The following is a 27,391-nucleotide window of genomic DNA, read 5'->3' on the forward strand; positions in this document are numbered from 1 at the left end:
CGACCGCGTTGTTTGTGGTCGGCTTCTGGGATAAGATCGCATGTCCAGGATGGAGGTCCGAACAAAGGATCCGCTTCAGGAAAGACGTATTCCTGGTCGTAATGTTGGTAATTTAGTAGCTTTTCCAAGCACTTGTACTTTGTTGAGTCTTTTTCAAAGTCAGCCATTTTACTTCTACTTGAGCAAGATATTTCAGTACTCTTTCCACCACTGATTGTAATTTCTTTGAATGTTTATTCTATTTTCAAATGTTAATAGTTTATTTTGGACAAATTCTTTGTTTTTTAGACATACAGATAGATTTCTAATTGCAACATTAGTTCCTAATGTACATTCATTTCCTCTCCCTTTTTCAATTTAATGCATGAAAAAGACCACGTGTAACAAAATTCAGGTAACCTTAGTGAAATGTGCTAATTGTCAAGGTCAATGTTTTTATTTTAAAAGTACCTTTTTAAATGAGCTACTTTTACTTGAGTAGTTTTTTAAAACTTCTAATAGAGTACATTTTCATTGAAGTAACAGTACTTTTACTTGAGTAGGATATTTCATTACTCTTCCCACCCCTGCTGTAAACAACACACAAAGTGGCTGGACTCAACTCAATGCATATCAACATCCTGTACACAACAATAGACTGTATAGGAGTATAACATGTTCTGAACAATAGACTGTATAGGAGTATAACATGTTCTGAACAATAGTCTGTATAGGAGTATAACATGTTCTGAACAATAGACTGTATAGGAGTATAACATGTTCTGAACAATAGTCTGTATAGGAGTATAACATGTCCTGAACAATAGACTGTATAGGAGTATAACATGTTCTGAACAATAGACTGTATAGGAGTATAACATGTTCTGAACAATAGTCTGTATAGGAGTATAACATGTTCTGAACAATAGACTGTATAGGAGTATAACATGTTCTGAACAATAGTCTGTATAGGAGTATAACATGTTCTGAACAATAGACTGTATAGGAGTATAACATGTTCTGAACAATAGACTGTATAGGAGTATAACATGTTCTGAGCAATAGACTGTATAGGAGTATAACATGTTCTGAACAATAGACTGTATAGGAGTATAACATGTTCTGAGCAATAGACTGTATAGGAGTATAACATGTTCTGAACAATAGACTGTATAGGAGTATAACATGTTCTGAGCAATAGACTGTATAGGAGTATAACATGTTCTGAGCAATAGACTATATAGGAGTATAACATGTTCTGAACAATAGTCTGTATAGGAGTATAACATGTTCTGAGCAATAAGAAATGCCTCAATTTGTGTGTGTGCACGCGCGGGCTTGTGCAAGATTGTGATGAGTGTCTTGATTATTGTTCAACATTTTAGTCATTCTCTAATCTTCAGGCTGGAACCAATATGGCTGAATATCTCTGGCAGGCGACTAGAAGAACAAGAGACCCAACCCCTTCGTTCTGACTCTCGGGGAGAATCGCTTCTAATCCCTGGCATTCACCATCAGGCTTTGGAGCAGAAGACATTGTTTCAGCATTTATTTTATTTTAATTTTTTACATAATTTCATATTGAAAATGTATACCTGGTAGGGGTTGGGGGAGTAGAGGGTAAAGTGTTTAATATTTTTCAGCCCCGTTCCCCAGTAGGGCTGCTGGGATTTTCAAATGATGGACTGTGCTTCTAAGGTTTTTGTTTATTTGTGTGTTCCTAATTTGTTAACTTTCGCATGACTTCATTTTGTAACTGAAATGAATATCGGAAAATAAATATTTTGTACTTTATCTTACATTTTGTCATGATTGGCCATATGTCATTTAAATAATTTTGTCGGCTGTATAGTGACATCTTAATATTGATTGTTAGCATTATTTGTTCCTTTAGAAAATTAACAGATTCTGTAATAGACATTTTTGGGAAAATCAAGGGACCCAACATGTTGGGTCATTCACATAACCCAACAGTGATGGTTTAAAATAATGCAGTGTTGGGTCACAGAAAGGACCCAACATGTTGGGTCATTCACATAACCCAACAGTGCTGGTTTAAAATAATGCAGTGTTGGGTCACAGAAAGGACCCAACATGTTGGGTCATTCACATAACCCAACAGTGCTGGGTTAAAATAATGCAGTGTTGGGTCACAGAAAGGACCCAAATTGGGTCATAATTGACCCAACATTTTTGTTGTTGTACATTTGGCATTCACAGCGCATTGTTGTGTAGAGAAATACTTTGAGTGAAGTACCACTTTCATAACCTACTCTGAAAAGTGCAACTTCAACATCTGAATGAGGCAAGCGGTGTTGGCAAGCTGTGCTGTGTTCTGAAAGACACCCACATAGTGTCTATTGAAGGTGATTACTGCATGGCACCTCTGCAACACGAAGGCCTACACAGCTGATTACATTCCACTGTTTTGCAGAGATTACAACTTACAGACTCTTGAGAACCACCATGTGATAGACATGTGACTAATGTTGTGTGTTGTCACAGAAGCAGTTCCCAAAGCCCTGAGATGTCCAGACCTGCCAACGACATCTGACTGCATTATGAAGTTGCATTATGAGGTTGGATAAGTGTACAGTACACCACCATAGATAGTTCTCTATGGAAATAAGAAAAAAAGAAGATTCCAAATGCCAAATTACTGGGTATGGCACTAACTTTATACGTCCCTTATACTGTTGGTAACTACAGATAATGATGGGTTTCTTGCCCAGCAGATATGCACTTAGTTGTTCAGTCAAAGGAAGTGGGAATGGTCTTGCAAGTTCAGCAACGTCCATAAGAAAATCCAAAGGAAGTCATCCTGTATGATGTTTGAAGATGCAGCAGCCATCTTTATCTTCAGATTTATCTTTATCTTCAGCTTCAGATCAGAGCCAAGCGAAGCTCATGCATGTTTGGTTCAGCTGGTCCTCATACTGCGCTGTACTCCTTCCTCTGGAAGAGGTAAGCAGACGGGGCTCTTTAATGCAGCTCTTTAACAGAACAGACAAGCACCTGCCTGCTGCCATGTGATGAATGTCTGTATCAGGGTGAACATGGCAGTGGTTTAATGTAAAACATTTGCCAGGATTAAGCTGCTTGCAAATCTTGATTAAGAACGTTCCTTCTGTATAATGTCACGCTCCATCATACCATGAGGCATGAATGACTGCTCAGACGTTGTGTGTGATGCCAGAAGGAAGAGATGGAACGATGCTGGGTGAATTATGACTCGGAGCTGGGAGGGTTTCGAATGACCCAGGTATCTGGGGGAGTGAAAATAATACAAGCATTGAAAATATTAGTTAAGGGTATCGCCGTATTAAAGTTTAATGTTGGTCCTGCCCACTGTTTTTAGAGCCCAAGAGACAAGCTTGTAAATAGGTATATGATATTCTCATGGACACAAAATCGAGTACATGGAAAGGACAGGGTCCATATATTTGATGTGGATCTATTTCCTGCAACTGCTTATTAATATATTAGAGACTAGATTAATGTCAACAATATTTTTAAGGCTGATGTAGCTGTGGCACTGGACAATGGCATATCCATTATCTGATCTTTCTTCTCATTATCTGTACATCTAAATATTGCATAACATTTTCCACTAGCCTGCATCTCTCTCTGAACTGCAACTGTACACTGCCAGCCCAACTAGTCAACCACGTCTGAAAGCAGCTGGAAACCCCAGAGAGTGGAGAGAATCTCAATTCAACGGGTCTGTTGGTTGGTCAGACGTGGAGATGCGTCACTGTTCGAGGGGCGGTGCGCTCCCGCCGGAGGTGATCCCCAGGTTTATAAGTGCTGAGGAGCTCTCTGCATCCAAGCAGTGCGTCACACAGACCAATACCAGTTAGGATTCCTTTTCACAAAATCAAGTCCGATATTTCAAATTAGGCAGTAAAATAATATCTACTCTCAATCATAATCTGAATCCCGACTCATCGTTTTGATTTCTTTGCGCTATCCAATTGTATCCAAAAGTTTTTCACTCTGCAGATACGATTTGTATTTTTCTTCGAGTCACTTTTTAATTAATCTACGTGTATTTATTTTTTCTCATTAAGGACATTTTCTATAGTTTCGAGGTTTGTTAGAATATAGCGAGCGAGCATCGCCATCATCATTGGAGGGGTAAAGCGCCGTTTTATGGATATTGGAGTACGCAGACAAAAGTTCGATTTCAGACATTCCGTTACCCTGTCTGACAGAAAAAAAATGAAATCTGCTGAAGAGGGTGAGTAGGCTGTTTACTGTTACGTCTGAATGTCAGACTGTGTGTAAGAGTAATATAGCATTCGTAAACGGTAATTCAATCGACATTTGAACAGATGCTTCTGCATATTGGATAGCTGCCTGTCTTGTCTAGTGGCGCACTTCAGGCGCTCCTCAGGTGTCAGTCAATGAGTTTATTCTCTGTTTAGATAGCCTACTATTATACAGGTATTACAATGTAATGCAGCGTACTGAATACAGAGATGATTATAGGATAGGCTACGTCATTGTTATCTTATTCATGGTAGCTACTTACATTTTGAAATAAATATTTGGTTTCACCAAAAGGTTTATTTAAAGTACCTACTAACATTGTATGTATTGAAAGAAGAAATATGTTGAGATCGCCATAAGGAAGGATGAACATGAAACACATTATTATGAGCTCTACATTACATTATGAGGTGCCTCTCCTATGAGTAGGGAGTGGTGGGAGTGGCAGTGGTGGCACCAAAACTCACATTCAGGAGGGTTTACTCAAATTGGTAATCCATGCCTCAATGCCTCTTCTTGCATGAGTAAACAGACCCCATTTGATGATACATTTACACCAAATGTGCAGTGTTTCAGTGTGCATGTCTAGATTTACTACAATTGAATCAGAGAACATACACATAACTACCAGTGGTTCTCATTGGTAAATCTTCTGCAATCCATCAAGAATTTTCATAAAGACATAGCAATGCTGTGACACCACTGTGATGTTAAGGCTATTACATTGTGATTGTGTTGTGGGAGTCATACGTTGGTGCAGTGATGTCATGTCTTTATGGTTGTGATTATGTTTCTTAATTCACAGCAGACAGGAGCTCTGGCAACAGCATACTGCCTGAGACTGGAATAATCTTAAGAGCTGACTGTAGTAAGATTACTCAGGTCCCTGTACCCTTAACCACAACTTCCCCCATTCTCTTCTGTCTGTGCCACATGGGTAGTCAGTCTGTCTCTTATGCCCTCATACCCAGTGGGGGAGCTGGCATCTTAGCTGGCATCATGAGGCTCCCCTGTTGGGTTGAGCTTGCACCTTTAGTCATGCAAACAAACTAGCCATGTGGTACACACAGGTGATACATTTTCCTATAGCTTTTGAAAATAAACTAGCCAGGAAAAAGTCTAATATTTGGTTCAATGTTTTGATTGCTGTGGTATATAAAACCAGAGGCAATGTGAAATTTGAAAAAAGTTATCGTCTACATCTGCTTTCCTATCGGCTCATTCATCCCCCCTCTATTCTCCAGGTCGTTGCTGTAAATGACAATGCGTTCTCAGTCAACTTACCTGATAAAATAAGGGTTAAATAAATAAATACATTTTGGTTATTAATAAATAAATAAATATTGGTTATTTTTTGTGTAATTCTTTTTGCCAATTATTTGTATACTTCTCACCTTAGTTATTTTGTGAAGGTTGTGTCTTTCAGGGATGGTGTGTTGGTGGTAGTTTTACTTCTGTGATTGGGGAAACCCATTCAGTTTTGAGTTCTCTGGTCTTGCTCTTATTTGGATACAGGAACATATTTACTTTCTGCATCAGCGTGTAGATGCAGTTTACACTCCATCATGAGCAACAGCATCACAGCAGCTTTCTTTGTAATTAACTGGCAACTACCGTATGTGTTTCAGTGTGTGAGCCAATGAGAGTGTGTATGGACCATAATTCTAACTCATTCCATGTATTTGCTTTTCAGAGGCATACAGCCACACCCCCAACGTCAGTCTCTCCCAGGGCAACCCCTGCATGCCTTCCCAATACCACAGTCTCCAGTCTGGCCCCACCATCTCAGTCTCCATCAGCCAGCCTCCCAGCTACGGCGCCCACAACAACATGAGGACAGTGGGTTACTACTCCTCCCCTAGCATCCGTCCAAATGGGGCGCCAGCCCTCGAGAGCCCTCGTATTGAGATCACAGCCTACGGGCAGTTTCCTGAGGACAAAGTTGAAGAGAGCAACAACCTTACTGTGGCTAAACGGGTCAACTCCATCGTGACCCTGACGTTGCCCAATGCAGATGGCTACCGTGACCCCAGCTGCCTCAGCCCGGCCAGCAGTGTGTCGTCACGCAGCTGTCACTCCGAGGCCTCGTCCTATGAGTCGGGCTTCTCCTACAACTATGAAAACTCACCCCAAAACTCGCCCTGGCAGTCGCCCTGCGTCTCACCCAGTGGCTCCTCCTCTCTCGCCCTTCCGGGTGATGCTTGCGCCAATGCGGGCTCCCCCCGGCACTCCCCCTCCACCTCCCCCAGCACCAGTGTCACGGACGACAGCTGGATGGGCCAGCGGGGCTCGAGGCCCAACTCCCCTAGTGGTGGAAAGAGGAAATACAGCTTCAACGGAACCACAACCTCCAAACCCCCCTACTCCCCTAACCACTCCCCCGGGCCGTCCCCTCACACCTCCCCACGCCTCTGCGTCACAGGTGAGTCCTGGATGCCTAACAACACCAACCAGTACACCAACTCAGCCATAGTTGCAGCCATCAACGCTCTGACCACAGACGGTGTGGCAGACCTGGGGGAGGGCATCCCTCTGAAGTCCCGGAAGACCAGCCTGGAGCCTGGGGCAGTCTGCCTGAAGGTAGAGCCTGGAGGAGAGGAGCTCAGCCCTGGGGAGCTCGTTCAGGATGAGTACCCCTTCTCCCGCATGCCCTTTAAGAAGGAGAACTACTGTGGGGGATTCCTGGATGTGCCACAGCACCCATACTCATGGTCCAAGCCAAAGCAATATGTCAGGTAAGCTGAAGCAAGACTTTGACTGACTGTAAGAATATTCATTATAAGGTTAACAGCTCCTAACAACGGAAAGTTTTTGAGGTCAAAGTGAAGTCAACTCCGAAATATACAAGCAAAGCATTGACAATCTGCAGTTGTGCCTTGTTACATTGCAAACTTCAAAAATACTCTCTCCACCTTAGCCCATCTCTACCAGCCCTTGACTGGCAGCTGCCGTCCAGCTCGGGGCCGTACAGCCTACAGATCGAGGTGCAGCCCAAATCTCACCACCGGGCCCACTATGAGACCGAAGGGAGCAGAGGGGCAGTCAAGGCTCTGGCAGGAGGACACCCTGTGGTGCAGGTCTGCTATCCTCCTTATACTAACGTACTCTAATATAGACTTGTCTGGATGTAATACTATTACCCCCATCACTTCTCCGACCTACGGTGAGCTCCAAAAGTATGGGGAAAGTACATACGTTTTTGTGCATTTACCGTTTGTTTTGGTTGTGTGTCTGATTATTTTGTGCCCAATATAAATGAATGGTAAATAATGTATTGTGACCTTTTGTAAATAAGAATAGAATACGTTTCTAAACATTTCTACTGTAATGTGGATGCTACCATGGTTAGGGATAATCCTGAATGAATCGTTAATAATGATGAGTGAGAAAGTTACAGAAGCACAAATATAGACATGCTAACCTCTCACCATTACAATAACAGGGGTTAGCATTTTTTTTGGGGGGGGGGGGTATGATATTTGTGCATTTGTAACTTTAAAATCCAAAGCCAACTAAAATTGTCACTGTCCCAATACTTTTGGAGCTCACTGTATTTCTCCGATCACTTTCTTTCCAACCTATTTATATCACCAGCGCTTAAATAGATTAGTGGGTATGTGTTTTATCATTACACGTCTATGATGTTATCCGAAAGACGTCATAGTTCTGAATGAAATACCATAGGTATGCTAATAGACAGACCAGTGCGCTCAGTCAGTTCCTGTCCAGACGAGGGTGACTCAAACTTTTCCATTACGTCTGAAGTGCAGACAGACAGTCGCAAAGCGAGGTAGTGTGGCCAGTAAAGCTTAGTCATGAGCTTAAACCACAGTAGCTTTGGTGGTCAACTCAGAAGAAGCATTGAGCAATTGTAATTCTTGGACTACAAGGCCGGTCTTCCCAATCATTGTACCACATCACTGACTTGACTTCAACCTCTGAATAAACCACAGTGTCTACGTTGAGAAGAGAAAGTAAGCCATCAAAGGTTTCAGCAGGCAAAGTTTACATGTGTTGAATAGTATCTGGACGGTTGAACTTCTCACATATCCTTGTGTGGTAACACCCCAAAGTTTGCGACCAACCTGGGATTATAAACAGGAAGGCCGCAGTGGGGATGAATGTGAACCTGAGAATGTAGCTAGCTAAGCATGTTGTATGGTCCTGTGTGTCTGAACATCAGAATTCACATCTGTACTGGGTAGCATGTTTTTCTCTGTGATTAGGTGCTAATGATTTAATGACATGGGCTCTGGGTTACTCTCATCATGATATAGTGTGTTCTTTCAAAACCTCCACCTCCCTCCCCTCCTCTTCCTTCCCTCCCCCCGCCAGCTTCCGACCAAACACACAGACTTCCCTTTGTTTAGGAAAGTTCCCGTCTGTAATGCTGACATCATCAACAGTGGCGTCCTGTGGAGGCGGCCAGTCCAGGCCGGGCTCAAACCACACACGTTTCTGGCAGCCTGATAGAGATGTTAGAGGGAGCCTAAGGCCACTCAATCTCTCCCTAGCTTCCTGATTACATGGTATACTGTGGGCTGTGGAGCTGTGGACACTGGCTGACTGGGCCTTCTCTCTTGCTCTTCCTCGGAGTCAAACCTTGCCCAAACTGTGCAGAGTTTGTTCTGGAAGTCACTGGTTCCCTCCATGTCGAGCACAGCTAAGCCTGGTGTTTTCTGTTTTTTTTCTAATGCCACAGCTGCTGCTGCTGCAGACCACACGCGCCATTATACCAATGGCAGACTGAGTTATGCTCTCCTAAAGGACTGCATGTTCTAGGTTTTAGGCTTAGCTTTCATAGCTGGGTCTGAGGGAATACCCCATACTCAAGTCTGTGGGGGGCTTTTATGGCAAAAATCATTAAGTGATGTCAAATAAAGTGAGTGAAAATATCTAAAACTGGCCAAAGATTATAAATGTAACTACTGGTAGATTCATTTTTCATTAGCTAAATGTTGATTTTCTTAATCTTAACTATGAACGTCATGTAACCATGTTATTTTAAATTATAAGGCTTTTTTTGTGTTCAAGAAAACAACATTTGAGGTCATGTGAAGCATATTTTCAAAAGCACGATAGGACTGTGAAGTCAGCTGGAGGGTTGGACAGAAAGAGAGAAAGAGAGAGAGGGTGCCCCTGTTGCCCTCTTCCCTCTCTCCCTTTTTAATCTCGTTCTGGTACCTTGAGCTGCCAGTCTTGACATTCCACTAGTAGGTGATAATACGATCTAGGGAGGGGAGACTGCACTGCCTGTGCCGAAACAAGCGGCGGTGTTTGTTATAGGGAGCTCCATAGTTAGGGATGTGGTAGTCGCGGAAGCAAGGGGCCACTGCTTCCCTGGAGCCCGTGCTCGTGACAGACATCAACAGGTCCCCGCTGTGATGGAAACGCACCCAAATGCTTACACAGTAGTCATTCATGTTGGTACAAACAACATCAATCTTCACAAAGCAATTCAAAGATGACTTTATAGGGCTTACGGATAGGCTAAAGGAGACAGAAGCGTTTTTTCTTTCCCGGGCCTCTACCAACAATAGGTCACTGAATGGAACACTTTAGTCTTCTCCTCTGGCTACTGTACTGTCTTAAATTCTACAGATACTCAATGGATTTGGAGTACATTGACAATTTTGACTACTTTTGGGAGAGGCTCCAGTTTAACAAGAGGGATGTCTAGCATCCAAATAGGAACGGGGAAAAAGTTATCTTGTCCAACATCGAGGAGGCTCTTATAAAACAGTGAGTTAATGACAGTGCAACTCCTGATCAGGTAATTCTTCCTATTCCCACTATTTCACAGCGTTGTCATCGTACTGCTACCATATTCCCAGGGGTATTGTCAGTAGTAATCTTGTGTTAGCTCTGTTACTGTTCGCCCAATGGGAAGCCCACTGTGGTAAGCTCATCCAGTGCTAATACTTCAAATACCATAAATATGGATTTCAAATCACAAAGAGGGCTTGGGCTGTTACATATCAAGATTGATGTCAAAGATGGACCTTCTTGATATCTTGGTGCATGAACACGAGCCCAGATATTTTGGTTCTCACAGAGATTTGGATAATTGACTCGATCCCAAATAAGAACATTGACATTGCTGATTACAACATCTTCAGGTGTGACAGACTGAAAAAAACAGGGACAGACTGAAAAAAACAGTTTACATACACCTTAGCGAAATACATTTAACTCCGTTTTTCACAATTCCTGACATTTAATCCTAGTAAAAATTCCCTGTCTTAGGTCAGTTAGGATCACCACCGTATTTTAAGAATGTGAAATATCAATAATAGTAAGTAGAGAGAATTGTTTATTTCAGCTTTTATTTCTTTCATCACATTCCCAGTGGGTCTGAAGTTTAGAAGTTTACATACACTACTCAATTAGTATTTGGTAGCATTGCCTTTAAATTCACGGTAGCCTTCCATAAGCTTCCCACAATAAGTTTGGTGAATTTTGGCCCATTCCTTCTGACAGAGCTGGTGTAACTGAGTCAGGTTTGTAGGCCTTCTTGTTCGCACACACTTTTTCAATTCTGCCCACAAATTGTCTATAGGATTGAGGTCAGGGCTTTGTGATGGCCACTCCAATGCATTGACTTTGTTGTCCTTAAGCCATTTGTTCACAACTTTGGAAGTATATTTGGGATCATTGTCCATTTGGAAGACCCATTTGCCACCAAGCTTTAACTGATGTCTTGAGATGTTGCTTCAATATATCCACATAATATTCCATCCTCAAGACGATATCTATTTTGTGAAGTGCACCAGTCCAGCCTGCAGCAAAGCACCCCCACAACATGATGCTGCCACCCCCATGCTTCACGGTTGGGATGGTGTTCTTTGGCTTGCAAGCCATTTTGGCATGCAATCAACTCTTGTGGCATCAGGTACTCTAAATATCACTATCCCCCCAACAATTGAGCTTTTGGTTATAGATGTGGCCATAAGCCAAAATACACATTAATCTGTTGCAGGAATTTACCACCCCCCTGCACTAGGGGAGCGCTGTTGGTCCTATTTCTGAGTGTTTTAAACCTGTTATGTCATCTGAATTAGTCATTTTGGGGGGTTTTAATTTAGATTGGCCTACCCCTCTTAAATTGCTTGTAAATATTGTATGCTTTTATTGCGTTCTATGATTGAGTGCAGAGCGCCCTTGAAATAGAGGAATTGATCTCAATAGGATTCCCTGTTTAAATAAATGTACATTAAAAATAACATGGTATGGTAACTCCTTTTTAAGTTAATGCATAAAGTAGACCACCATAACTCAATGGCTTTGCTGCCTTTGCTTTTTTTTTTTTACTATGTCAGTCTGACCCCCCCATGCCAACTTTCCTCTGCTAATTCCTCCACTGTCATAGCGTACAGATAACATGCATAGCTCCACACTCTGTGTCGGTTGTAGTCTCTATTATCAGGTTTCAGAGTGGGTATTAGGCTCCATGCCTTTGCTCAGCTTTCTGGGTGGCTGTCAAGCAACACCTATGGAGGTCTGGGATTCTTTAAGGACCGTTTTGTACTGCAGACTTTCTGAATCCTGTCCAATTAAATAATGATGTGATTGTCTCGCTGATAAAAAGTTAACTCCATCCACCACTACAAAAATCTATCCCTGATCTTGGTCAATGAGAGCATGTGTAAGTGACATGGATTACGTCCCAAATGGCCGCCTATTCCCTCTATAGTGCACTATTTTTGACCAGGGCCCACTGCACTACTTTTGATCAGAGCCCATAGGGTGTGCACTATATAGGGAATAGGATGCCATTTGGGAGACACCCATAACCTTTAGTTCACTGTAACCCGGGCTTAGTTCTGTCAGCAGGGTAAACTACCCTGTGAAATCACAGGGACATTTGTCTCAGATGGTTAACTGGCTCTTGGGCAGCCAGCGGAACGCTGGGGATGGAGCTACTGTAATATCATGCTGTGTCGCAGCCTATCAGTACTGACACGGACTGACATTAATGGAGGAAATATGTGTATGGGTTGTTGGCCTTGGATAAAGAGTGGGGGAAAAATGTAAACTGTGTTTGAAAGGTATCCCTGTTTTTTTTAACAAGTTGTCAAGAGTTGTGTGTGTGGGGGGATACTCGATACCAGACATAAGTTGTTTCTTATCTATTAACATTGTAAAACAAATTCCTATTAACCATTGTTGATTGGCAATAAGTTATTAATTTAATACAATTTAATGGAATGTAATCTCTATGTCTTCTCCCTCCAGCTCCAAGGCTACATGGAGAGTGAGCCCCTGACCCTGCAGCTGTTCATTGGTACGGCAGATGACCGTCTCCTGCGGCCCCATGCCTTCTACCAGGTCCACCGCATCACCGGCAAGACCGTCTCCACCCCCAGCCATGAGGTCCTGCAGTCCAACACCAAGGTGCTGGAGATTCCACTGCTGCCCGAGAACAAAATGCGCGCCATGTGAGTAGTGTGTGAGTGTGAATTTATTTGCCACTGTGTATGTCTTTTTGTTGCACCTATCAGCCAGTCAGACATTTATGCTCCTCCTCAAGCAACTCAAATGATGAGTGAACATCGGTAGAGTTGTGTCCATGACGGCTGATCAGCACCTGCTTGGGTGTGTCTGTCTGTGTGGACAGATGGATGGGTTTCCCCCTACACGGTATAATAATCCCTGGGGCTCATATTACAGGGGGAACCTCAAAGCTGCTAACTGGGGTCTGTCTAGGCAGTAGCAGTTCTACTGCATTTTAATGGATGTAACACGTAAACTTATAGAACCATTTTCACTTCAGTGTTTGGTTTCAGTAGTCTTTCTGGAGAACGCACCTTAAAGTGATTTGATTTGATTTATTTAACTAGGCAAGTCAGTTAAGAACAAATTCTTATTACAATTACGGCCTACCCCGGCCAAACCCTAACGACGCTCGGCCAATTGTGCGCCGCCCTATGGGACTCCCAATCACGGCGGTTGTGATACAACCTTTAATCGAACCCGGTCTGTAGTGACGCCTCTAGCAATGAGATGCAGTGCCTTAGACCGCTGCGCCACTCGGGAGCCAGAAATGTGATGTTTGTGTAAACAAAAGGGGTTTATATTCCCATGTGACTTCGTATATTTTATACAAGTAAAATTATATATCACAAGGATTAATTCATTGTGATCTGGGAAGTTACCAGTAGTAGCATATCATCAATTATGGTAAAGTTTTAATCAACTTGAACACGTGACAAGTCTTTCAGTATTATTTGGGCACCAATGCTGACAACTTAATTTGATTTTATTAGAGATAATTTCAATGCTTTTGTTACCAATGACCTACGACACTCCAAAAGCCAAACATTCTTAACACGGGTTGCATAGGGTTCAATGGATAAATGTTTTTCCTCCAGAGATTGGCATTGAGTTGAACCCTTGGCACAGTTGACTGAGACTTCGTCCGTGTCCGAAATGGCACCCTATTCCCCATAGGCTTTGGTCAAAAGTAGTGCATTATATAGCGAATAGGTGCCATTTGGGATGCAACCTTCTTTTCAGGCTACTAGAGACGCCTCAGTAGCCTCAGCCTGTGCTTTGTTCACTCATCACACCCCAAGCTGTCTGGCTGTAGGCGGAGGGAGAGCTGAACAGCTGGGGTCCTTAGCCTCAACACCTGATTGCCTCACCAGCGGAGCAGCCCCCAGTGATTGACAAAGAATTCTCGGGAATGTTCAGTTAGTGTAAAAGTTGACATGAACTACATTATAAGGAATGTGGTGTCGAGAAGTACTCCCATGGGAAAACTAACATTTGTTTGTAAAAGCTAACTCCATAAAAGTCTGAAATGTTAAAAGTGAGTGCACAGCATAAACAGGAGGGAGGGGGTGAGAAATGAGACATTTATAAAGTGTCTGAAGGCTCAGAGGTAAGTGTCACAGGGATAATGATTTGGGTTCTCAATAATGATGGGGATCTATCTAACGTGATGATAGCTATGAGCCTCTCTAAGGTCTAACTCAGTTTGTTTTCTATCTGTTTCATCTAGAATTGACTGCGCTGGCATCCTGAAACTCCGCAACTCGGATATCGAGCTGAGGAAGGGCGAGACGGACATCGGGCGTAAGAACACACGTGTGAGGATGGTGTTCCGGGTTCACATCAACCAGCCCACAGGAAGGACATTGTCCTTGCAGGCTGCATCCAACCCCATAGAGTGCTGTGAGTACACCTTCACTATCAGCCTGCTTTAAAATGTATGGATGCCTTTTTGGGCTGACATCCATGCTACGAAGAGTCTTTCATGTGAACAATTTTCTCAATTGTGCAATGTCTTATACAGGGGGGAAATGGTTTAACATGGCAGATCCTTTTGACTTTGGTGATAAGCACCATTGACCTTGAAAGAACTAGATATACATCTGAGCAGATCTGGTAATCTCATGGGTTTATGGCTGAGAATCACACCACAGAGATCAAGTGCTATGAGGTAAATGAGAAATGTGGTTAAACCATGATCTCAGCTCTTAAGAATAGACCATTGTCGGTCGCTGATACACTGCCACAAAACTGTTATTGACTGAGACTCTTTTTTTCTATTGTCGAGAATAATTGTCAGAAAGGTTCTTTGCCAGATGTATTTTTCACTTGCAAACATTAGACTTTTATTAAGGAATATAACACACTTCAAGGCAGTTGAAGTTAACCAGGAGGTGATGGCCAAGTATGATCATGATGCCAAGAAATTATTTGTAAAAACAATAATTTGAGAAAATGATACAATAACAAATGCTAAATGGATCCATGCCCTCACCCTCAGGTCAGAGGAACCCTATGTCTCTAGAGCTAATGGCATTGCTAGTTGTGATGATTCTTTTAAGAGTTGTCAGACTTGTGAAAATGACTTGGTCTGGATGCTCGGGGCTGCATGGGGAATGGGTTTGTATTGACTCTTTCGTGAGGATAGTGTTTGTCCCCCTCCTACAGCCCAGAGATCAGCCCAGGAGCTGCCCTTGGTGGATAAGCAGACCTTGGAGACGTGCCCTGCTGCTGGGGGAGAGAGGATGCTCCTCAGCGGACACAACTTCCAGCACGACTCCAAGGTGGTGTTCGTGGAGAAAGCCCAAGGTAGGAGCTGGAGATGGAGCAGGAGCTAACGCAGTGCAGATGTAGCTGTATGTGGGTTAGTGTGCAAGTGTATGTGTGCATGTGTCTACACAAGTGTGTGTGTGTTGTGTGTGTGTGTGTGCGCGTGTGTGTGTGCTTGCACGCTTGTGTGTGTGTCTACTCAAGTGTGTGTGGGTGCGTGCTCCAACTCCCTCCCTCTCTCTCTGGGTTGGAGAAACCTCAGGACTACTCCCTCCCTCCTTCCTCCCTCCTCTTTCCCCGCCGTCAAAATATCCCCCATCCTGCCAGAGTGCCACATGTGGTGCACATTAATGCGCTGTATTTTTAACACAGCAGATTTACATTTGCAGAAGTTTCCATTGCCTGTTCAGCACAGGAATGGATCACAAATGCACTATAGGCTGTGTGTGCTGCTGTGCTGTCCCTCACAGTTCTGTATTTGTTTCCTATCCTCTCTCTAAGCCCTCTCAGTTAGGAAGGAGGGAGGGAGGGACTGCTTCGAGATGTTGACGCTTTACTTACAGGGTTTACTTACAGCAATGTCCTTGATTTGCTTTAGAAAAGTAACTTGAGGTATGGTTTGGGCCAAGGCTGTGCACTGTGAACACATCTAATTGTATCGCTCTGTGAGTCACTCAGAACAGAGGAGAATCCGTTGCCATTGTTCCACCTGTGAGGAGAGGAATTCTAGGTTGGTTGGGTGGGGTCTCAAACCCCACTGTTATACAATACAGCAGTGTGAGATTGTTTTTCAAAACAAGAAGTGATCGTGTGAGAGCTTTGCTATATCTCTTTCTACATCTCTTGATTTATCCTAATCTCTTCTAGCTAGGAACTAGGGGATTGCTATTAATTTATGTATGTGAAATTCAAAATATTTACCTTGCCTAGAATTCTACATAACTCCCTTTTTGGTTTATAGTTTTTTGTCAGTTTGAAGAAGATCAGTGGCTCCCTCAGATCTGTTGAGGTTTAGCAGACTGTCTTTTTAGGGCCTAGTGCAGCCTCTGGGTTGGCGTTGATGCTCCCTTGTATTTGATGAGGGTTTCCCTGCATCTGGCACTAGAATTAGGATTCCTGGGCAATCCTACCATGGAAACACCCTTAAGCCAGCCTTCCACCCCTTCTCACTCTCCTCTGCCTCCCTCCCTCCATTGACTCTCCCTTTCAGCCTCAATATCCCAATTCATTACCACTGTGTGCTGTGGAATACCCTGTGAATCTTCAGTTCAGCTGTGGCCTTGTCTCCAGTGGTGGAAAGTATTACTTAAGACGTTTTTGGGGTATCTGTACTTTACTATTTCTATTTTTAGAATTTTACTTTAGCTTAACTACATTCCTAAAGAAAATATTGTACTTTTTACTCCAGAAATTTTCTGTGACCACAAAAAGATTATAATGGCGCTTGAGGAGATAGTTGCCGTTTTACAGTCTCCTAACCAATTGTGCTATTGTGTGTGTTTTTAACTTATTTTGTACACAATGTTTCTTCCACTGTCACTTGTGACCGAAAATAACTTCTGGATATCAGGACAGTGATTACGCACTTCGTCCTAGACAAAGATTTTTTCTTTAACGAGTCGGACACAAAGGATTTACTTCAGACACCCGTCAAGGCCCAAATCACTGTGATTTGCATGAGAAATAGATAGAGATATCGGGGACGTAGGTTGGGGTGCCTTGTAAGGATCTGACGGCGAGTGGGTAATCTGCCTCTGCCATCAGTCCTATTAGCCAACGTACAATCATTTGATAACAAAATAGACAAACTACGATCACGAATATCCTACCAACTGGACATTCAAAACAGTAATATCTTATGTTTCACAGAGTTGTGGCTGAACAACGACATGAATAACATACAGCTGGCGGGTTTTACGCTGCATTGGCAAGATAGAACAGCCGCCTCCAGTAAGACGAGAGGTGTCTGTGTATATTTGTAAACTACAGCTGCTGCACGAATTCTAATAGTAAGGAAGTCTCAAGGTTTTGCTCACCTGAGGTAGAGCATCTGGGCTCCTGAATGGTGCAGCGGTCTAAGGCACTGCATCTCAGTGCTAGAGGCATCACCACAGACCCTGGTTTGATTCCAGGCTGTATCACAACCAGCTGTGACTGGGAGTCCATAGGGCGGTGCACAATTGGCCCATCGTCGTCCGGGTTAGGGTTTGGACAGGTCAGGCCGTTTTTGTAAATAAGAATTTGTTCTTAACTGACTTGCCTAGTTATAAATAAAGGTTAAATAAAAAATAAATCTCATGATAAGCTGTAGACCACACTACGTACCAAGAGAGTTTTCATCTTATTCTTCGTAGCTGTCTATTTACCACCACAAACCGATGCTGGCACTAAGATCGCAAACAATGAGCTGTATACTGCCATAAGCAAACAGGGAAACGCTCATCCAGAAGCGACACTCCTAGTGGCCGGGGACTTTAATGCAGGGAAACTTAAATCAGTTTTACCTAATTTCTACCAGCATGTTAAATGTGCAACCAGAGGGAAAAAAACTCTAGACCACCTTTACTACACACACAGAGATACATACAAAGCTCTCACTAGCACTCCATTTGGCAAATCTAACCGTAATTCATTTCCTCCTGATTCTTGCTTACAAGGAAAAACTAAAGCAGGAAGCACCAGTGACTCGATCAAAAAAGAGGTGGTCAGATGACACAGATGCTAAGCTATAGAACTGCTTTGCTATCACAGACTGGAATATGTTCTGGGATTCTTCCGATCGAATTGAGGAGTACACCACATCAGTCACTGGCTTTATCAATAAGTGCATCGATGACGTTGTCCTTACAGTGACTGTATGTACGTACATACCCCAACCAGAAGCCATGGAACACAGGTAACATCCGCACCGAGCTAAAAGGTAGAGCTACCCGCTTTCAAGGAGTGGGACTCTAATCCAGAAGCTTATAAGAAATCCCGCTATGCCCTCCGACGAACCATCAAACAGGCAAAGCGTCAATACAGGACTAAGATTGAATCGTACTACACAGGCTCTGACTGTCGTCAGGGCTTGCAAACTATTACAGACTATAAAGGGAAGCACAGCCACGAGCTGCCCAGTGACACGAGCCCACTAGACAAGCTCAATTTGTAAGGACAGAGGCTGGAGACAAGAAGCAAGTACAGGGAGTGAACACTTAATGAAACGAACAGCAACAGAATACGGACAGTGTCTGGACAGGGGAAAACAAAACGACAATAATGCTGACACAAGGATCTAACCGAGGAACAGACAGATATAGGAGGGGCAATCAACAAGGTAATGGAATCCAGGTGAGTCCAATGAGCGCTGATGCGCATACTGATGGTAACAGGTGTGCGTAATGATGGGCAGCCTGGCGCCCTCGAGCGCCAGAGAGGAGGAGCAGGAGTAGGCATGACAAAATTACTTCTATGCTCGCTTCGAGGCAAGCAACACTGAAGCATGCATGAGAGTATCAGCTGTTCTGGACGACTGTGTGATCAAGCACTCCATAGTCGATGTGAGTAAGACCTTTAAATAGGTCAACATTCAAAAGGCTGCAGGGCCAGACGGATTACCAGGACATGTACTCCGAGCATGCGCTGACCAACTGGCAAATGTCTTCACTGACATTTTCAACTTGTCCCCGACTTAGTCTGTAATACAAACAAGTTTCAAGCAGAGCACCATAGAACACTAAGCTAACCTGCCTTAAGCTAACCTGCCTAACTAAGCTAACCTGCCTAATTTGCTACGGACCTGTAGCACTCAAATTTGTAGCCATGAAGTGATTTGAAATGCTGGTCATGGCTCACATCAACACGATTATCCCAGAAACCCTAGACCCACTCCAGTTTGCATACTGTCCCTACAGATGATGGAATCTCTATTGCACTCCACACTGCCCTTTCCCACCTGGACAAAAGGAACACCTATGTGAGAATGCTATTCATTAACTACAGCTCAGCGGTCAACACCATAGTGCCCTCGAAGCTCATAACTAAGTCAAGGACCCTGGTACTAAACACCTCCCTCTGCAACTGGATCCTGGGCTGCACTCATGTGGTAAGGGTAGGGAACAACACATCTGCCACGCTGATCTGCCAACACTGAGGCCCTTCAGGGGTGCATGCTCAGTCTCCTCCTGTACTCCCTGTTCACTCATGACTGCATGGCCAGGCACGACTCCAACACCATCATTAAGTTTTCCAACGACACAATAGTGGTAGGCCTGATCACCGACAACGATGAGACAGCCTATAGGGAAGAGGTCAGAGACCTGGCCATGTGGTGCCAGGATAACAACCTTTCCCTCAACGTGATCAAGAAAAAGGAGATGATTGTGGACTACATGAAAAGGAGGACTGAGTACACCCCCATTGTCATCAACAGGGCTGTAGTGGAGCAGGTTGAGAGCTTCAAGTTCCTTGGTGTCCACATCACCAACAAACTATTATGGTCTAAACACACCAAGACCGTCATGAAGAGGGCATGACAAAGTCTATTCCCCCTGATGGGACTGAAAAGATTTGGCATGGGTCCTCAGATCCTCAAAAGGTTATACAGCTGCACCATCGAGAGCCTGACTGGTTGCATCACTGCCTGGTAGAGCAACTGCTCGGCCTCCGACCGCAAGGCACTACACTGCACTCACTGTGTCAGAGGGTAGAGCGTACGGCCCAGTACATCACTGGAAGGGGCCAAGCTTCCTGCCATCCAGTACCTCTATATCAGGCGATGTCAGAGGAAGGCCCTTAAAATTGCCAAACTACCTCACGGCAAGCGGTACCGGAGCATCAGGTCTAGGTCCAAAAGGCTTCTTAACAGTTTCTACCCCAAGACATAAGACTCCTGAACAGCTAATCAAATGGCTAATCAAATACCCAGACTATTTGCATTGATCCCCCCCCCCCCTTTTTACGCTTTTGCTGCTCGCTGTTTATTATCTATGCCTAGTCACTTTAACTCTACCTACAGGTACATATTACCTCAATTACCTCGACTAACCTGTGCCCCAGCACATTGACTCTGTACTAGTACCCCCTGTATATAGCCTCGCTACTGTTATTTTACTGCTGCTCTTTAATTATCTGTTGTTTTTTTATCTATTTTTTACTTAACACTTCTTTTTCTTAAAACTGCATTCAGCACATGTGACAGATTACATTTGATTTGCTTCGATTTTTGGGTTGTGTGCCCCTGGCTATCCATACATTTTAAAAACAAGAAAATGGTGGGGTCTGCTTTGCTTAATATAAGGAATTTTAAATGATTTATACTTTTACTTTCACATTTTCATACTTAAGTATACTTTAGTAATTACATTTACTTTTGATACTTTAAAACAATTAAAACAAGCAACACACACTTTTAGACTTATACTCAAGTAGTATTTTAAATTGTAGTGCTTGTTCTTTTAAATTGTTTTAATTGTAATGTTTAACGATCCTTCTCATGAATCCTGCCACAGAGGGTTTACCCATTTTACCAATATCCTATGAATATTCAAATAAACAACACCCAGAATTTTGAGGCTCCTACTGTAGAGAATAACTAGCCAATATTAACTGAAACTCTTTTTTTCTATTGTTGAGAAAAATTGTCAGAAAAGTTATTTGACAGATTTATTTTTCCTTCGCAAACAAAATAGTTTTATTAAGGAATAATGTCCCTGTAGAGAGGCCCACTGACATTTACCTGCATCTCAGAACCACTCCAGCCCCATAATAAAAACTGCAGCTCATTATGCAGACACAGTCCTGCCTCGGAGCTGCCTGTCCACTCTGTCTCAGCACAGTTAGAGGGACAAAAGATAACATCATTTTAATTGTGGTTACAGTGTAGATCAGTAGTAATCAAAGTCGGGGTGGCGGGGTTTATTGTATGGGACAATATACAAACATCTTTAAGAAAGATCATTTGAAAAATACACTTTTATTGAGTAAATGTATTCATTGGTTTCTTCTTGGTTTCTTCTTCTTTTAATAAGAGATTAGTTGAAGGTTATTTGTTGATGTAAAAAGGTCAATTTACCGATTTTCACATTGTGTCATTAGATTTGGGGTGGGGTCCCAAGAAATGGGGGTCCCCGCTGAAAAGTTTGAATAGCACTGGCGTAGAGCATGGAGAGCCTTATAGGAAATGAGACTTACAGCCCTCAGAGCTCCCAGAAGTCAGGCTGTAATCTGAAACTGCTTCAATCTGACATTGCTTCTCTCCAGCCTCAGCCTGCCCAGAGATGGGCTCTTTGATTAGCCTCAGTACCGCTTGGGGAAATTATTAATCGTTTAGTCACTTTCTCAAGGTTTTGCCCCTGAATTTGTTTTCAAATTGATTTTGGCAGCTGAAGTTTGTTGACTCAAAACACAACATTATGTAAATGTCTAAAAATAGAGATGGATTTTGTTTGGATTTGCATCTTCAGGCCTAGATTGATAGATTAAGGATAGTCACCGGAATCATTTGCACTTCTGACATTTTATTGAGGACCATAAATAATGCAGAATAATATTACCCTTTTCAAAATCATAAAAACTTTTTTTAAAGCATGTGGAGTTGTGTGTCAAGTTGCGTGCTTGTGTTCACACCACAGTAAGAGTATTTGCATGGCGTGTGTCTATGTCTGCACGGTATTTCCTAGCAACTATGAGTTATGGCTGAGAGCAAAGAAGCTGTGAGGGAATCCTCCTAGCAGAAAAGTCAGACATGGTGAGAAAGTCGCTCATAAAAAGAGTGCTTTCACATCTGGGCCTGGCTGACTGGATGGCTGCCTGGTCTACTGCAGGCAGGCTGGAGCAACCATGGAGAAATACTCACTGTGTCAGACAGAGACCCACTGGACTTCAGTTTCACCAGTTTCTCCTGCCTGAATCGACTGACTACTTTGTGACACATGACCCAAAGTTCACCATCTCCCTGTCAGTCAGAGTCAATGAGGACAGTCAGTCTAACCAGGTACTGTACAGACCTGCCCTGGAACAGCAACAGACCCATACAGGCATGGTTGTTCTTGGCCAGAGGTGCCGTCTATGTCTACAGTATGATCAAAGACCTCCAAATTTAATTCTGTGAGGATTATCAAACTGCAAGAACCTTGCCAGATGGTGTCTGGAATTACCTGAGAAAAGTATAGCTAACCTGTAACGTGTATGCTAATAATCAGGAGTCGGAAAGCAAGGAGGGTGCAAATTGAATAATAAATAGAACATAGTACAAAACAAGCAACACACAGACATGAAACAGAGTCAATAACACCTGAGGAAATAACAAGAGGAGTGATAGATATAGGGGAGGTAATCAGGAAGGGGATGGAGTCCAAGTGAGTGTCATGAGGTACAGGTGTCCGTAATGATAGTGGCAGGTGTGCGTAATGATGAGACAACTGGTGACGTCGAGCTCTGGAGAGGGGGAGTGGGAGTAAACGTGACAGTACCCCCTCCCTGACACGTGGCTCCAACCGCCGGACGACGCTGACCAGAGGGATGGTCCCGAGGACCAGAAGCGGGCCGGTCGCTTCTGCTGAGGCACGGGAACCTGTAGAGCCGGCTGAGGCATGTGGGAGCCTGACGAGCCGGCTGAGGCTTGAGAACCTGTCGCGCCAGCTGAGGCATCCCTGGTTGCTTCTTCAGTGGCACTTGGACCAGCATCACCAGTAAAAAAATAAATCCCGGTTCCTTCCCCTTGGTGAGGCGTTATTCTGTAACGTGTACGCTAATAATCGGGAGTCGGGAAGCAAGTACAGGGAGTGAAAATGTAATAATAAATAGAACATAGTGCAAAACAAGAAACACGAAAAACGTACAGACATGAAACAGAAACAGAGTCAATAACACCTGAGGAAAGAACCAAGGAGAATGACAGATATAGGCTAGGTAAAGATGATGGAGTCCAGGTGAGTGTCATGAGGTGCAGGTGCACGTAATGATGGTGGCACATGTGCATAATTATGAGACAACTGGCGATGTCGAGCACCGGACAGGGGGAGCGGGAGTTACCGTGGCATAACCATCCGTCTTCCTCAGAGTAATGATTAGCCTACACTCAGTGGGAGGGGTGCTCTGTGTTACTTATCTGGTCAGTGCTTCTGGATTTAATTAATTGCATTCTCAGAACAATGACTTCCACTTTGAAACTGTTCAGCGGTTTGGCCAGCCTCGACATTTCAGAGAACAATTGCTGTTTTCATAAACAAATCAATTATATGCACATAAACAGGGAGTTTATGTTTTTATAAATTACAGCGTACAGTTCATATTTGAGGAAAACAAGAGACATATTTTTTAGGAATTAATGGTGGCATAGAGTGTAAAGTGATATATTGTAATGTAGAAGACAGACAGTGTGTTGTATTGAGTAGTGAACTTCACTATAGCAAATAGAGTATCCCCTCCAGCTGCAATTGATTGAAGCAGTTTGAAGAGCTGGCTTGCCTCAATTAACGCCCTTCCCTGCGACAGCATGCTTGCATGCAATACCCACAATCCACGTGTTCTGGGGGTAGCACTGGAAGGAAGAAGTTACAGTCATCAGAACCAGGACAAGGGTTCTCTTTCACCATGCCACATGGGCCTGGGTAGCGCATGTGTTTATATTTACTGTAAGTTATGAGAGCTTTGGGTATACGCCACCCTGCTGTTTGGCTTCGGGCACTAGAGTTTACTCCACCCCACTCCAATTAAAGAGCACAAGGAGCTGTTTGATTCCCTTTATAAACTCTGCATGACAAGTAGCTGTATTGTATACTACTTCATTCAAATCCACGCTGGCTGCCATAACAGTGTAGTACACCACCAGTGTTGTGTCTATTGGCTAACTTGTGTTATGTCTGCCATATGAGAGGTCATTACTCCTGTAGACCAGGGTTTGTTGAAGTGAGGGAGTGGTCTGGTTGGTACTGTTACCAAGGGTTTTTGATGGTGAGAGGCATTGTGCAGATGTTGCTCAGGCCCAATGGAACATTCGGTGGCTATCAGTTCCCCAGTACACTCTGCACAACGCCTCTTGCCATCAAAGTAAAGGTTAAAGGTATCCCACGCATGTGATGCCTATAGACACTTTTTCAGGCAGAGGGGCAACAACAAATTGCTCAATTAAATGTTTTGCTTCTGCATTAAAAAAGTATTATACAATAGCGAAAGCGAGAGAGACAAGAAAAGGGAAGACGAGGGCCTCCAGAGTGGTGCAGCGGTCCGGGAGACCCATGAGGTGGTGCACAATTGGCTCAGTGTCGTCCGGGTTAGGGGAGGGTTTGGCCGACTGAGATTTCCTTGTCCCACCGCGCTCTAGCCTGTGGCGGGCCGGGAGCCTGCAAGCTGACCCCCAGTCAAGGCTGATTCAGTAAGCTGACATCAGTCACCAGTTGGATGGTGTTTCCTCCGACACATTGGTGCGGCTGGCTTCCGGGCTAAGCACGCACTGTTTCAGAAGCCATGTGGCTAGGCAGGGTTGTGTTTTGGAGGACGCATGACCCTTTTGACGTTCACCTTTCCCGAGTCCGTAAGCAATGGTACAAGACGAATTACTAATTGGATATCACAAAATTGGAAAAAAAGGTAGATAGGAAATGAGAGGGGAGATCTGAAAAACATGTTTACTTTTTGCGTAGCCATCTAAGGTTTCCCGTTTGGAGTGGTTCCCAGAGAGGGAGAGAGAGGGAGAGAGTGGAGGTGGACGTGGAGAGGGCCCCTCCTGCCTCTAGTCTCCAGACATAATGGGAGGCATTGGGAGCTATCAGTCAGTGCCAGCTTCAGTCTCTGCCACATCACAGCCTAAGCAGACCCAAACCAAGGATGCCCTATCTGCAATGGGCTGTCTGCTCCAATGCCTGTGTCTGTGTTTACCTCTGTCTCACTTTATAAGACCAGACAGCCTTCAAAATAACATCTGTCATAATATAGACATAATCAAGAGTGTTTCTATCTGTGGAGTTGTAATCCTTAATGGGAAAACTGCCACGTGCATTTACAACATTACAACAACAAAGTGTTACTGCAAACAACGAACACTGTTTTTCCCCTCTGACATTTTTTGTAACCTTTATTTGAACAGGAAACACATATTGCGATTAAACAGTATGTCTCTTTTTCAAATATGCACTGTATGATACAACATAAATATACACATTATAAACACATTTTTAAAATTATATACATATAAATATATACTGTATATTGGTCATATTGGTCATGGCTCCCGAGTGGCGCACAATGGGATTGCCTTGCAGTTCTCCAGTTGTATCCACTGAAAGCGTGTGTGATTCAAGGCACGAGGGCACGGGATGGGCCGCAGAGCCGTACACAGAAGATGGACCTAGCCCATGGGGAAGGGAGGAGGAGGAAGGGGGAGGGGGGCAGACCCCCACCCCGCCCCACTGTGTAGCACAGAGCAACACTTTAAGGGACATTGCACTAATAATGGCTAGGGAAACGTTCCCGCTGTCCTGACCTGGACACCATGTACAGCATTATAATAGCCCATTATGGGCTATTAGCAGGACAATATACCTTTACCAACACCTCTCTGTATTTTGATACTTTGTGGATGGGGGCTCCGGAGTGGATGGGGGCTCCCACAGTGCAAAATGCCACCGATGCTACAGATGCAGGTTCGATACCCATGCTGGCTGCCACCGGGAGACCCATAAAGGGGCTTTTGGTTTCTGAGACAAGCATGGGGACTGATCGTGATAAATCAATGAGATTTTTATTTTCACTGAATCTCCGTTTGGGTATTGGTTAGACTACAATTATACAATTAGGGTGTAGAAATGTTATGCTCTTAGTGTAACCTTTATTTAACTATGCAAGCCATTTAAGAACAAATTCTTATTTACAAGGACAGCCTACTCCTTCCTCCCCGTCGGGGAATTGAATCCCTGACTCCAGTCCGGTACGCACGACACAGGGATTCTTTAGCTAAATTGCCCAGTACTGTACTGCCGACCGTCACGTTGTACAGCGCCATATTTTCTGTTCCATCCTAACAGAAACCAAGTGGGGTTTCCGTTTTTCTTGGAATAGAAACACCATAATATTATTCAAATGAATTAAGCAATTATCAGTCAAAAGTTTGGACACACCTGCTCATTCCAGGATTTTTCTTTATTTTACTCTACATTGTAGAATCACAACTATTGAAGACATCACAACTATGAAATAACACATATGGAATCAGTTAAGAACAAATTATTTATTATGAGGACAGCCTACTCATCAGCCTACTCAATTGAACCCCGGTCTCCCGCTTGCCCACCCCGTCTCTGGTAATAACAATATGGAAGGCTATCAAATGCTTTTCACATATTCCCTCTGGTGGTCAAACTAGCACTAACTTGCTAGTTATTACACTGTAGATGGTTGTAATTTTGGGTAGACCAGACATTTCTAAATGTTTTTGTTAGCTGCATGTGTGACATAACTCCACCAGTCCTGTTTAGGATATCATTTGTGAAGATTATACCTTTAAAAAATGTAAAAGATAGTTTTTTTAATCAATTCATATATTTGAGTTTAACCACAATATTTGTTGTCTTTTCTGGTGGATTAAATTGAAATTGCAACCAACTTTCTATGACTTGTTTTAAAATAGCGCTATTTGTTAGATGATTTCCTTTTCAAATAACTGAATGTGAGAGGTTGTAATCTGAATAAAGGGAAAACTTGAACATTGGGTGCGACATTTTTACTAATTTGCTAGAGAACCAGTTCGGATGTAAGTATAACTTTTGTATGACTGAAGCCTTTAGTAAGAGATCTAATTATGTAATATTTAATCATTTCTGCCCTCCAAATTCATATTCATTATATAAATAGGTCCGTTTAATTTTGTTTGGCTAGCTGTTCCAAATAAAATCTAATCTTTTTTTCTCATATCATTAAAAAAAATGGTTTTCTAGGTATAGGCAAGACCATAAGCAGATAGGTAAACTGGGATATGACTAAAGAGTTAATCAGGGAGATTTTTCCACAAATAGCCAGGTATTTTCCTTTCCATGCTATCAAGATATTATCTATTTTTGTTAACTTTCTATAAAAATGTATTGGAGTGAGATCATTTAATTATTTCTGGATATTTATA

General features: G+C 43.2%; 1 protein-coding gene across 1 annotated transcript in view; it reads left to right on the top strand.

The window, feature by feature from the left end:
* Positions 1-3,825: 3,825 nt before the first annotated feature.
* nfatc1 (nuclear factor of activated T cells 1) overlaps positions 3,826-27,391 on the top strand; it is a 55,957-nt gene continuing 32,391 nt past the window's right edge. The window contains exons 1-6 of the mRNA XM_024441868.2: positions 3,826-4,219; positions 5,945-6,986; positions 7,169-7,328; positions 12,487-12,689; positions 14,255-14,427; positions 15,193-15,333. Of these exons, the coding sequence (XP_024297636.1) occupies positions 4,132-4,219; positions 5,945-6,986; positions 7,169-7,328; positions 12,487-12,689; positions 14,255-14,427; positions 15,193-15,333 (1,807 nt within the window). The 5' untranslated portion in view covers positions 3,826-4,131. The remainder of the gene's footprint in view (positions 4,220-5,944; positions 6,987-7,168; positions 7,329-12,486; positions 12,690-14,254; positions 14,428-15,192; positions 15,334-27,391) is intronic.

Source organism: Oncorhynchus tshawytscha, linkage group LG13 (assembly GCF_018296145.1).
Source record: "Oncorhynchus tshawytscha isolate Ot180627B linkage group LG13, Otsh_v2.0, whole genome shotgun sequence".
Classification (NCBI taxonomy): domain Eukaryota; kingdom Metazoa; phylum Chordata; class Actinopteri; order Salmoniformes; family Salmonidae; genus Oncorhynchus; species Oncorhynchus tshawytscha.